Source organism: Arvicanthis niloticus, chromosome 10 (assembly GCF_011762505.2).
Source record: "Arvicanthis niloticus isolate mArvNil1 chromosome 10, mArvNil1.pat.X, whole genome shotgun sequence".
NCBI lineage: Eukaryota > Metazoa > Chordata > Mammalia > Rodentia > Muridae > Arvicanthis > Arvicanthis niloticus.
In genome coordinates this window covers 25,222,313-25,236,034 of record NC_047667.1, presented here as the reverse complement: position 1 = coordinate 25,236,034, position 13,722 = coordinate 25,222,313, and the positions used below count along the sequence as shown (strand labels likewise).

The 13,722-nt window shown below is 50.7% G+C and overlaps 1 protein-coding gene and 1 long non-coding RNA gene across 10 annotated transcripts in view; one reads left to right on the top strand and one right to left on the bottom strand.

The window, feature by feature from the left end:
• The window catches only part of Kif21b (kinesin family member 21B), a 47,819-nt gene extending 44,509 nt beyond the window's left edge, over window positions 1-3,310 (bottom strand). For 8 of the 9 annotated variants that reach the window (XR_013112839.1, XM_034512885.3, XM_034512889.3 and 5 more), the window contains exon 1: window positions 3,174-3,310. Coding sequence is in view for 7 of the 9 variants with exons in the window: in XM_034512885.3 (XP_034368776.1) it covers window positions 3,174-3,214 (41 nt within the window). In the remaining 2 variants the exon portion in view is untranslated. Of the gene's footprint in view, window positions 1-1,244; window positions 1,403-3,173 lie in introns of those variants that run through there. The other variant, XM_076941267.1, reaches the window with a different exon arrangement.
• A 1,478-nt stretch (window positions 3,311-4,788) lies between these two features.
• On the top strand, window positions 4,789-9,196 carry LOC143443672 (uncharacterized). The gene is made up of 3 exons (XR_013112842.1): window positions 4,789-5,103; window positions 5,425-8,319; window positions 8,935-9,196. It is a non-coding gene; the product is annotated as an uncharacterized LOC143443672 (long non-coding RNA).
• The last annotated feature ends 4,526 nt before the right edge of the window (window positions 9,197-13,722 follow it).

The window sequence follows — 13,722 nt, the reverse complement described above, 5'->3', positions numbered from 1 at the left end:
GTAGCTGAAGAGAGATAGCCCAGCTAGGAGAGAGCAAGGATGAAATCCACCACTGTCCCCTGGGTCCCTGGCTGGTTGTGGGGCTGGCCAAAGCACCTCCCCCTCCCCAGCACACTAAAGGAAGGAAGCTGAGCAAAGTCAGGCAGAGATAAGGGGAAGGGGCTAGGCAACACCAAGGACTCTCTTTATGGTGAGGCTCAGAGCCAGGGGGCACCTGAAAGGGTCTTAAACTCAACATGTAGCTTGGCTTCCTTCCCCAATTTAAACTTTGCCAATTTCGGTTTCTTCCCTACTACCCCCCCTCCCCCACTTATGGCCCCTATTTGCCAGTCCTCTGTTTCTGCAGCATGGTGGGTTCAACTCAGCCTTCTCCCTCTCTGGCTTGGCTGCACACCCTTCTCCCCTACCCCAGGTAAAAGCTAGTCAGTCCAGCTTTTAGAGTACAGGAATTAGTGGATAAAAGGATCCCAGGAGGGCGAGCGGAAGGACACGTTGGGAATCTCTACTGTGAGGTTGACTGGCCTGGGTTCAGGGGCAGATGGGTCTGACTCTACCTAGCAGGGGAGAACCACAGTGTGGAGATTTGGGGGCCCGGTCGCACCTGGCCCTCTCCCCCACATCCTGAAAGTTCCCTCTTTCTGATTCTGGGAATCCAGGCCTCCAAGCAGTACTTTGTACACAGACAGCTTTATCTTCCTCGGGATGTAAATCAAGAGCCCCGGGGTCCACTTTCTAACATCCTAGGCCATCTTCCCATACACACCCCTGATAAGTTCTGTCTCACTCTCTGTTCATACATAGGGCCAGCACTCAGGGCTTCATCATAAGTGACTCTCATGGGAACTCAGAGAGGACTTCCAGGAAGTCAGGAAGACAGCTCTCTTTGTCAGCAGTTAGGAAACTTACAGTAGTGGTTAGGGCTAGGCAATCCCAAATCCTTTCTGCTCATAAATGTGTCATGGACTGCAGCCTCACACCCAGTCCTGTCAGTAACACAGGTGGGGACACTGGAGGTGGGACGTGGAAAGAGATGCTGAACCAAGGAGAATTCCCCCTAAAGCACATCACTGGCACCATCTGCTCCTTCTCCCAGCCCAGTCCCACCCTCAGCTCTCTGATTAGAACCTGGGCTCTGTCCAGGCATTGTCTGCCTGCACGGCCGGCTGCCCATTGAGGTCTGGCGTGTGCCGTGTGCCGGGCTGGCTGATCTAGAGCCAGACGGGATGAGTGGGCGGGACTCTCACCTTCTTGGAGCCCTTGGAAAGGCTAGCTCTTCAGATGTTCAATTTCCACACAACTTCATATACACAGCTGACGCCAGGGGATGCAGGGCATCTGCTCTGGGGAAGAGCATCCCAAAGCTCTGGGTACAGAAGGCAGCCACCATCCTTTCTCCGTGGTAAAGGCCCCAGATACGTCCTGATGGTGGTTGTGGGAAGGAACACTAGCTTACCCCTTACTCTCTACACAGGTGCCCATTCCCCTAGGCTCTTGAAGTGGGAACCCCAATATTTTACCATGCCAGGGCCAGACTGGGAAGTCTTAATCAAGGGGGAAGGCCTTTGTTTGGCTCTCTCGAGTAAAATGGAGTCGAAAGGAAAGCCCCCATGGATAGGGCATCCCATCTCCTGCCCTGTCAGTCCTTGTTCACACTGGTTGGGGGTTGGGTTTCCATTTTCTTTCTATGGTAGGTAGCTCCCCTCTTCCCATCTGCTGAAGATGCCATATTGACATGTCTCACTCCCACCCCGACCATGTGCTTCCCTCGACCTCCAAAGGTTCTGGCTGCAATGTCAGCCTCAGTAGCAGACTGGCTCCGCCCCACCAGCCCACCAGGCACCTGCAGGGCTCCTCTTTGTCTCAGGCTGTTCAGTGCCAGGAAGAGTGTGCACAAGTGATGTTCTGAGTGCTGTAGGAGCTGCTGGACCGGTGGCCCTCAGTCCCCCTCCCTCAGCACCTGGGCTATATACTGAGCCTCCGAGCCTTCTCTCTGGGGTCCACAGAGTTGGTCAGGTGAAGGTGGTGGTGGTGGTGTAACTGCTCTGGGGCAGGAAGAAAACCTATTCCATCGATTTCTCTCATCTTGTCTAGAAGCCACTTCCCAGGATCCCTGGAATCTAGGTCATTTCTGACCCAGGGGATCTGGACATATGTCTTAGGGACCCACCCTAGAATTTGACTGCTCCCCTCCCCCACTCTACAAGACTGGAACAGAGATGTATGTTCCTCTGTGCATCCCTGAGTTGGTCACCAGTTCCTACACTGGTTCTCTCCCAATATGTTCTTCTTAAAGATAAGACCACAAAACAAAATCAGGAGAGCTGGTGGAAGGCATCTTCACACACCACAAAGAACAGACAGTTCAACTTTGTAGCATTTCCTGTCCCTGCACCTGTGTGCCCCTAGAAAAAGAACCCACTCTGTCACGTCCTCTTTCCCCTTAATGTCTGCCAGATTCCTTCAGTACCAACGGATATTGGGAATGGGACTCCAGATAAATCTAGGGGCCCTTCCCCCTTGCTCAGTTTCACCTATGTGCCTGTGGATGTAGCATTAGGGTCCTGTCACCCTCTTTCACCCCTTCTGGATTAGTCTCTCAGATATACCTTTTTCTTCCTCCCTAGCTGCATCTCCTCTTGGGGCAGGACCAGCAGGGCTTTCTCCAAAAGCCATTGGCACCCTGTGGAAAGCCAAGGCACCATTCCAACCCTTTCATGGGTCCCACAACCGAGCTTTGTCTGTTGTATCCGCTCCCAGGATGGTGAACTGGATCAAAAGCATAGAACTAGCTAACTGGGGTAGATGGGGGGAGGGGGGATTCCCTCCTATACCCCAGAATGAGACAGCAGCCTCATGGGGAGGACAAGAGGAAACACACAGACGCTCCGGCCTGGGCCAAAGCTGGGTGTGAAATACCGGATTTCCTTGTTTATTCGATTTTCTGATCATTAAGTGCTCCCAAGAGGGGCCAGAAATTACCACCCAAACAAAGCCACCTTCCATCAGTCCGCAGGGCCGCCGCTCCCCTGCGGCAGCCGGGCCAGCGCGCGTCGGCCCCTCCTCCTGGACTGCAGACTCCAGCTCGAGCGGTGCCCGCGCCCCCCGCCCCGAGAACACGCGAGACAAAGCTCGAACCCCTCCTCGCACGCCCCTTCCCCGCCATCGACCCATACCTGACGGCCACTTTGACGCAGCAGTCGCCCTGGCCAGCCATGGTCCTCTGGCACCAGGGTCTGGGCGCGGATCAGGGGCGGGGGTCCGGGGGCCACTGCTCCAGGCAGCGGCTGCGGCTGCAGAAGGCGGAGGCACGGACGCTGCTGGCGAAAGCGACCCCACAGGCTGGAGGTGACATGCTCGCAGGAGGCGGCAGAGGGGCTCACCCGCGGCCGGCCCCACGGGGCTGGTCCCATAGGTCTCCTCCAGCCATCGCGCGGAGGTGCTGAGCTCGTTGACAGCGGGCAGTGAGACCCGCAGCTCCCTACAGCGCGGCACACGCGCGCGCACACACCTCCCACCCGGACCGCCACCTCCCGCCGCAGCGCGAACAAAGGGGGCGGGGGCCGAGCCGCCTCAGGACCCACCCCCAGTCCCTTGGAGCCGCGCAGAGCCCCGCCCCTCCTCGGAGCTGCCAATAGAAAGCCCCAACAAGCAGCAGAGGCGGGACTTGAGCCTTTAAAGAGACCTCTTGGCTCGCGTCCATCGGGTTGCTGGGAGGGGCGGGGTAGGATTGGAGGGCTGGGGATGGGGGGTTGGGGGTGAAAACGGGAGTGGCATGATGGACTCGTCCCTGGGAAGTTGACCATTCGGGAACCACGGCCCTCGAAGTCAGGGTACTTCAGTCTCAGTGGGATCTTCCTTTCCTAAATGAGGAACGGGACTCATAGAGGAACACCCCAAGGTCAAACAGCGAATCTGTGGCTAGGCATGGGTAAGAACCTGGTCTCTGGGCAGGGTGCTGCACCTCAAAGCATGCCACAGAGATTAGCAATCTGAAAGAGCCAGCAAAGTGTCCCTTCTGCATTTATTTCGGTAAATCCGCCAACCTTTATTGAAGGGGATTCTTGTTAATGTCTAAGTAAATTTCCCCATCTCCACCCTGCAACGTCTTTAAGCTCATATTTCGCTTTGATGGCTGGCCAGCTCAGCTTTCCTCACTAGACCAGGGTCCCACTAACCTTTATGACCCACATGGCCTGGTTCACACTCTTTGTGACAGTGGGGGCAGAGGGTCAATGTGGGAGGCCAGATTTGCCTGGGAAGTAGTAGGAACACAGGAGCACTTGACTTCAGATACCTGGGAGAGGCTAGACGGCAAAGTGGACGGGAAGGGGAGGAGAAGGCCAGCCGCTGCCATCGCAAATGCATATAAAGGATTCTTCAGCACAGGAGACTTCAACACAGGGCCCTGAGAAAGGAGACCAGTGATGTGAAGTCAATTCCCTTTCCAGTTCACCTCCTCCCTCTGAGCCCCACTCTTCTCCCTGCCCCCCAACTCCCAACATTAGGACCATTCACAGGGCCCCTCACCAGCTGCCCTCCCTTCCCAGGCTTCACCCAGCTCTTTCCTCTGGAAAAGGCCCAAGAGGAGGACCCAGCTGCAGCTCAAGATGTGGATGGAGACCTCTGGGGGAGGGGAGGCAGGGGAGTCTGACTCCAGGCTTCTTGCATCAGCCTCAGATGATGAAACCCTGTGAGACATTTTAGCAAGGGTGTATGTCAGGGTCTTGAGGATCCACTTCTTGGTGCCATCATTCCCCACCCCCACCCCCACCCCCACCCCCATTTGTGACTGCTTCACTCGGGAGCCCAGATCCTTGTTTGGAATAATTTTAAGGGGAAATTCGAAAGCTATGTCAGTTCATTCTTTCCACCCTCATAGCAAACAGGAGGATAGCCATGGCCCCAGAGAGGTGGTGGTAGTGGTGGTGTGTAAGGAGTCCTGGTGCGATCCTACATATTTTATTAATATTACCATCTGAAACCCGAAGCCAGCGAATCCCATCCCTCAGAGCAAGAGACAGTGTTGAGGAATTGAGACCCTCTCCGTCTTCTAACAAAAGTAGGATGTGGAGAGCTGAGGGATGCTCACGACCACCTACATAGGTAGGTTCTATGTGCTTATGCTCTTGTTCGTCCTCCTAATCTTACGAGCCAGGTTCTAGGGTTCATTTTTCAATATTGTAAGTGGGGAAACAGTCTCATAAGCAACACACAGAGGATTGGGACTCATGCATGTGGTTTTAGGCCTGTGGGGAAGGGAGCTGGACTGGCCCAGCTTTACCTAAGGTGCCCTTAGGTCCCACCCCCCCCACCCCCCCAGGCTTAGCCCTCCTGGATGATAATGTGTTTTTACCAAAAATGTTCCCCCTCCATCCCATCCCTGGACTTCTTTGGTTCTTAACTCTGGTTTCCTGTTTGCCATAGGTCTGCTCAGACTTCCAACAGTAGGTGACCCTTCTGACTCACAGTTCCACTGCTGGGAAATGCCACCGGAGCTTTCCTCTCTGCATCTCCTGACATTCTGAGTGTACAGCTCTGGGGTAAGCAAGGAAGCACAGGGCTGTAGACTCAGGCCTCCTAGCCATTAGGGTTTCAAGGTTCCAGTGGCCCCAGCCACTCCAGCAGCTCCCTCTGGGGCCAGCAAGCAGCATCTGGGTGGCTGGGGTCCAGACCCTGACTCCTAGGCTCTGCTGTTCAGGGGTGAGGGACTAACTGGGCTGAGGTCACATGGGGATCCAAGGCGAGAAAGAGGCTTAAGCTGCCATTTGGAGAGATTTAGATTAGTTCAGAGAAAGACTAAGACAATCTCTGCCCTCTTTGAGCTCTATCCAGCGTCAACAACCACTGCTTCTTTACTGTATTCCCACCTCTTCTCGGCTGCTCTCCTCCTAGAACCATGATGTTTCTCAGGATCAGTTACTGCATGCAGCCCTCAGTGCTACACACACACACACACACACACACACACACACACACACACACACGCAAGGGGGGGTGGGAGCGAGGCTGAGTCTCTAACTGGACTAGACCATAAGCCCCAACTTCTATTCTGAGCTGAGTTCCTTCCCCTAGGCATCTTGGGTCCTCCATCATTTTTCCTGACAGGAGCTGTGGGCGTCTGGGCAGATGGGAACCTAGGGGAGGTGTGGGGAGCCCCCTCCAAATCAGGAAGCTCCCACGCAACTGTAGTTAAAATACTCCAGCAGTGACTTAGGGCAGCCATCTGGCCTGAGTTCTCTTAGACACATTCCACTTTTTAAACAGCAGTGCTATGGGAACAGATAAAAACACGAAAGGGATCCCCATAGGTACCAGGAATGTCCCCAAAGGAGGTCTGAACTTGTGTCTTCGTTCTGTGTCCCTGCCCCCTCCTTCAGGGACAACATTGCAAAATCTAAATAAGCCTTAGTGTAAAATGGTGGTGGTGGATACAGAGCTCAAAATCTCAAGTTCTAACCCCAGGCCCATCCCAGCATCTGTGCTTGGTTCCAGGGGAGCAGGCTTCAGCCTATCCTCTAACAGGGCCCTTTAGAGGATGTCCAGCTCCAAACTCCAATATCCAGCCAGAGGCAGAACCTAGTCCTTCCCACCAGCAAGAAGCTCAGGACCCCAGAAAAGATCCATTGAGCTGCAGACTCAGGAGATCTGAGAGCAGACATGAACTGAGCCTCACTTCCTGTGTTTAGAAGGAGACAGACTCGGCCACAGAGGAAACCAGAGTCTGTTATAAATAGCAAGGAAGGCAGAGAGTTAGCTGCCCATGGATCTCAGACATCCATCACTCTTAAACAAACTCATTTTTGGCTTCAAATAATAATTAGGATTTAATTAATGCTCTATGTAACCGCAAACATCTTCCTTCCTTCCTTCCTTCCTTCCTTCCTTCCTTCCTTCCTTCCTTCCTTCCTTCCTTCCTTCTTTCCTTCCTTCCTTCCTTCTATTTTAAAAGCAAAGTCTTTCCATGAAGCACAGGCTAGCATTGAAACTCATGATCCTCCTGCCTCAGCCTCCAGAGCACTAGGATTACAGACATACTCCATTGTATATGCTTCTTTTTGTTTGTTTGGTTTTGATTTTTTGGGACAAGGTTTCTTTGTTCTGTCCTGGCTACCCTGAAAGTCACTCTGTAGACCAGACTGGGGTCGAACTCAAAGAGCTACCTGCCTCTGCTTCCTGAATCCTGAGGTTAAAAACATGCACCACTACCACCTGGCTGTACCTAGTTCTTAAACATGGTGACTTTACCCACCCTTCTACTTTACTGTGCCTGCTAACAGTATTGATGTGGCAATTCTCACGTTCACCAGTCTCCATGCCAATGTCGAGACTCAAAAAGAGCCCCCAGGTCACATTATTCAGCCATCTTATTTTCAAATGAAGAAACCGAGGTGCAGAGAGGTAAGGAGGTTTGCCCAAAGTTGCATAGGATGGTGAAGCAGAAGCTGAGCTGCGAAGCTGGAAGTTTGGTTGCTGTGCCGTCCCCTGGCAGCATGATAAGGACCCCAAGGCTAAACATCTGAAATCAGACTGTCGTGAGTTTATAGTCCTGAAAAAACTTTGGTCTGAGTGAAATAACGAAAGACAGCCCAGAGGCTGAGTTGTGATCTTCTGAGTCACGGAGGTCTGGGCTCACATCCAGAGCTCACATCCACATTATGAGCTATGTAACCCTGAGTCGGTGATGTAACCATGCCCAGCATCAGCTCCCACATCTCAAAACAAGAAGGATCACGTCCTCATCTCAGGACCATTGTGGAGTTGCAATGAGGGAACCAGCACCGAGAATTCCACTCAGTGCTTACCTCAAAATAGATGTCGGTCCTTCACATTGTCTGTGGGTTCTCCATCTTTTCTCCAACAGACTCCACCTCTGTCTGGACAGAGGGGTGGGTTTACCAAAAAGAATACCAGAATGGAGAGCGACTCTCAGGAGTGAGCAAGAACTAGGCTGAGAGGGGACAGGCTGTGAGGATGAGGTGTCATTAATGTGGGACAGGGGTGGAGTTCAATGGTAGAAGGCTTGCCCTGCATGCATGGAGTCCTAGGTTCATCATCTAAGCAGTCAGTGTGAGATCTGCTGGGTGGATAGGCAGATCTGCAAGAACTTTTCTACCCTCTGCTGGTGACATGGCAGTACACTGGGAGCCACGGTGCTTTCCAGGAGGAAGCCTTAGCCTTGTGCACCCCTCTGTACACAGGTAACTCTGGACTGCCTCCCTGGGATCTGGCCCGCTGAAAGGGGAGAGTTCTCACTCACCCTGTAACCACACTGGACTGTGTCACACACGTTTTCATCTAACCCTTGTGATCATCTCTGAGGTATACAATTATCGTGCCTGTTTTTTGAAAGAGGAAATGGGTTCAAAGGTCACCTGGCTAGGGTAGTAGTCATTAGTGCCGTTCCTGAATTCCCCCGCACTCTGCCTCCCAGCACAGGGCAGGACTGCATGTCCTTACTCCTTTGATAGCGAGTGGCCATGTGACTTGAACCAATAAAAAGTGAAGCTTTAGGAGCCACTGCCACTGTCACACCTGTGCTATTCACAGACCGTACATGAGAAATAAACTTTTATTGTGATCAGCAGCTGAGCTTGTAGGTCGTGTGTGGTCCTGGCATAGCCTAACCTACTCTGATATGGTTAGTAAAAACAGACCCAGAGTCTGGAGAGCTCCCATCTAAAGATGCCAAAGAGTCTAAGTGATTTCCAGGGCCCTAGCCTGCAAACAGGTCAAAGCCCCTTTTGGATTTGGGGCTACTTGGGGGTAGATGAAAAAAACCAGAAGTCTTTCACCATCTCTCTCTAGGCATCCCAATTTGACTAAGATTTTACTAATTTCCCGGTCACTGGGTTGTAGTGACTAAAGAAATATGTGGCTAAATATTAACCCTTTGGGGTCCCACAGTTACACTGGCTGTGCTGTTCTGTTACCCAGGAGTCTTCAGGAACCACCCTGAGAAGTCACTGGAAAACACTAAGGGCCTTTCTCTGCCTCGACCTCGAACTATTCCCAGGTTGGATCTCAGGACATATCTGCATTCGTCCCTAGCTCAAAGATTGGCCCTGTTCAGGTCACTCATTTCCTCGGATCTTAGTTACCCCTCAGTGAGATGGAGCCACTAAAAAGGGTTATGGTGGCTGCTCAGATATCACAGGACTAACCCATTCAGAAGCACAGACAAAATATTAACAGTTCCTCTTTCTGTTTTTGTTTTTGTTTTTTTTTTTTTTGTTTTTTTTTTTTTTTGTTTTGTTTTTGTTTTTTGTTTTTTGTTTTTTTTGGTTTTTCGAGACAGGGTTTCTCTGTGTAGCCCTGGCGGTCCTGGAACTCACTCTGTAGACCAGGCTGGCCTCGAACTCAGAAATCCGCCTGCCTCTGCCTCCCAAGTGCTGGGATTAAAGGCGTGCGCCACCACCGCCCGGCTCCCGGTTCCTCTTTCTGAAGGTTGTGCCGAGCACGTGGTAAATGTTTGAGCTTCATGCTGCAATGCAATGCTCAGAGCTCCGGGAAGGAGGAATAATTCTCTCCACACAACAAACCATCAAAGTCATGCTACGATCACACAGAGCAAGAGTCAAACCCAAGCAAGCTGACAGTGACTCCATCTTGTGTTGAACTGCTATGAAGGAAGAGTCTGGATCTGCCCTTTGACAGCTGATGGGCTAAGAAAGTGAGCAGAGCAACCTAGGAAGTCTCCTGCTTTGGGTGGGTGTGGGGGTGATGACAACAGCTTTTGCTATAGGCCCACATGCTCACTGTCAGGGAATGGGTACAGAAACAGGCCTGCTCGCGGTGGAATCCTATTCACAAGGAAAAGGCATGAGTAATGGTACATTACTGATGCAGAGTAGATGAATCTCAACTATTTTCAGAGAAAGAAGCACACCAAATAGCACAAGCTGTCTAATTCCATTGATAGAAACAGCCTAGAAAATATAGTGACCCTAGAGTGTCAGAAAACAGATCAGTGGTTGTCTGGCAAAAGGAGGGATATAGAGGTGGTAGGGGCCCCGAAGAGGTCAGGAGAGGCTACAAAGGGGCACAAAGAAAGTCTTTCAGGTGGTCAGTATATATGTAAGACAAAGATGGCCTGACAGGCATCTGCATTTCTCAAGGCAAAGTGTTAGATATGTGCAATTTGCTGTTAATTTTACATCAACAATGCTGCTTTGTGTGTGGAGGTCAAAGGTCATCATCTGGTATCTTCCTTAACTGCTCTCAGAGTCACTGAACTGAGGTCACCGGTTTGGCTAGGCTGTTGTCCAGTGAGCCACAGGGACCTACCTATCCCACCCCCCTGAGCTGAGATTACCTACGTGTGCCATAGCCATAGTGCCTGGCTTTTTACGTGGGTGCTGAGAATCTAAACTCAAATCTTCATGCTTATGCAAGCATTTTGCCAACAAAGCCATCTCTCCAGCCCAATGGAGCTATTTTTAAAAGGTAGCTTACTTCAGCTTCTTCTTTGCATAGAGGTCCAGATTGGATGGCTTATCTTGGGTCATAGAGATAAAGAATGGCAGTTCTCAGCCCCTGAGGAACTCTCTCTCCTGCTCTACATGGTATGGGGGCTCAAAGGGAGAGCTGTCCCCTCCCTAACCCTCCCCTACCCCCCTTCCACCTGCCAGAGGGAGGCAGTGACAAGGAATTAGGAAACACAGACTGAGAACTTGGCATAGAACAGGAGAGGGATCCCAAGAGGAACATCAAGAGGTCAGTCAGGGCAAGCCAGGAGAGGGAAGAGGGAAAAGAAAGCAGATGAGGCAGGTGACAAAGACCTCCTAGATGGAGGATGAGCAGCAAGCCTCCAAGATGGATCTCCAGAGGGGCTAGCCCCTCCTCTGTCAACAGCACTTCCCCTCTGATGAAATTCACAAAGGCCACTCCTGTCCTTGAGTTATTGATTCTCAGTCTCCCTAGACGCATCATTTTCTTAGCTCTGGGAGACATTTGCCTGAGCCAGGCCCTACCCAGCAAATTTCCAACAAAGCAGCACTTAACACTTTACATTTTAGGTTAACCTTGATGGTGCCAGCTCTCCAGAAACCCAGCCAGCCTCAGGATAGTATTGGGCAGTGGTGGATGCCAGTTCCCAGGTAATGTGTGCTGGATCTGGTGGCCTATGCTAGGATCAGTTCAAGGGTCCTTTTGACTGACAGTCAAGTTGGCCCAAAGTGACGTCACTCTTAAAATGTCTGCCTATGTCCTCCCTTAGTTCCATGTTTTCTGAAACTTGAAGCAGTAGACAGAAAGAATACATTGCCTTAAACAGAATCAGTGTCAGGAAGGTCATGGGAGGATGTAGAGAAGGTTGAAAAGACCTTGTTTCTCCTCTCTGTAATCTCTAAAGTAACTTGGAGGACCCAAAAGGAAGGCTCAGACTGGGTGGAGCCAAGAGTTTAAGTCATATCCAAAATTAGAAAAAGCCCAGAGGGCCAGTGGCAGTGGTGCATGCCTATAATCCCAGCACTTGGGAAGCAGAGCAGGAGGTTTCTCTGAGTTCAAGGACAGACTGGACTACAGAGTAAGCTCCAAGACAGCAAAGGGTACCCAGAGGTACTCTGTCTTTAAAACCAAAACAAACAAACAAACAAAAAAACAAATAAAAGAAAATAAAGAGAAAAGAAAAAGAAAAGGAAAAGAAAAAAAGAAAAAAGTCTCAGAAAAAAGCCCATGCCCCGTGTTGCAGCCCCCTACTCCTGGGCTGATGTGGGTCCCTTATGCTAGACAAGGAGAGGTAGGTGATGGGGCAGGGCGTGGCTAACATCAAATCTATGTCATCTGTCCAAATGAGTCTTTCTTTGCCTTTCCCACCACATAGAAGAGACCTAGAGAGGGGCATGCCTGCAATCCCAGTACTTGGATACTGACGGAACGGTTTGAGATCTGGGAAGTGCAGCATAGCCAGACCTTGTCTCAAAAATCAAACCAAATCAAAATAATCAGAATGCTTGCACATCCATCTTGGTGAGCTGGCATCCAGGCAACTCTGGGTGGGCAGAATAGGAATACACAGCTTCAAAACCAAGGCCAAGAACAAGAGCATGGTGTGATGATGCTACCTAGGATTCGAGAGCTGTCAGCCCCAAGAGCAGGGGCCGGTCTTTATAAGACACCAGGTGGGGCGTCAAGGCCAGCTCCTGGAGCCAGCGTCTCCTACATTTGGAAGCATATCTCAAGTAAACCCTTTCCTCCCCAAGTTGCTCTGGCTATGGTGTTTCATCACAGCAATGGAAACCTTAACAAGGACATGAGCCCATCTGTACCCTAAGGTTGAGCAGAAATAGACTTATAGAGCAATGTGAAATTCCTGACCCTTATGTGACATAGCAGTCAGGGAATAAGCCTCAGTTCCCAAGGCTGCTCTAACAACTGCAGTGTGGCCACCTCTCCTCTTTACAAAAAGCATGTAATGGGTTGGCATGTAATTCAGTGGTAGAACACGTTCTTAGCATGTACAGGGCCCTGGATTCAATCCTTAGCACCACAGTAAATCAATCCTGAAACAGCAGGCCCTGTTCAGAGCAGTCCCCGTGAAACCTCAGAGCCAGAGCTTAGAGTTCTTGTGACTTTGACGGGATGGCACCAGAGCATACTTTTTTTTCTGGCTTTTCCATGGAGGCTCTGAGCTTTGTACCTTCCAGATGGAAGAGACTCCCTCATCTCTGCAGTCTTTGTGTGCATTTTGAGCCCATCCCTTCTGCAAATGTCACTCCTATCCCTCTGGCATAATCCCCACCCAGCAGCTGGGTTCCAAATCGTCATAGAACTGTCAGGAACACTGGTGCCTCCCAGTGACAGAAGGGGACCCCAACTGCCCCTATGGTACATGGACTCTGCTAGGTGGTCCTCCTGAGGGGACATCTGTTTCATCTGACACCTGCTCACTCCTCCGCCCCATTCCTCCTCTGTCATCCTTTCCTCCTGGGCTTTATTTGAGCAGACCATCTACCCCTGATGGAAACCACTCATTAGGTAAGCTGAAGCCGGGTAGAGGATGCAATTTGCACACAATGAATTAGAACATTGTGTATCTCAAATAGGAAATTGCTTGAATTTTTCAAAGGGACGAAGACTTAGTTTCCCATGTTGTATATCTATCTGTACCTATAAGTCAGGATAGGATAGTGTAGACCTGACAAATAGTGTATCCGTTAAGAATGTAGAATGCAGTGCCAAACTGCCTAGGTCCAGCTTCCTTCTGGGCCTCTTGTTAGGTGCACAGACTTAGGTCAGAGATCTCTGTGTCACAATTGCAAAATAGAGAATGATCTTTTTTTTTTTTTAATTTCTAAGAAGGCTAAATACGTAATCAAAACCATTGAAACAGGATTTGTTATATAGTTGGCATTCTGTACATGCTAAATACCATACAAGATTCTCAGGTGCTTCAACAAAGTACAACACCTTTTGATAGTGTTTTATAGCAAAGGGAATGTTTTTATGTAGGTTGCTATTACCTCTCTAACCATGAGTCAGGTGAAGGGGAGACACTGTGGGTAGGTTGGGTGCTCCCTCCATCCTGGAGGCCACAGTAGGGTTCCCACCTGGCACACTGGGAGACAGAGGGCTTTTTTGTTTTGTTTTTATTTGTTTGTTTTGTTTGAGACAGAATCTTACTATGTATCCCTGGCTAGTCTGAAACTCAGTCTCAGGCTGGGCTTGAACTTAGAGAGAGCCACATCTCCTGTCTTTGGAATGCTGGATTAAAGGGATGAGCCA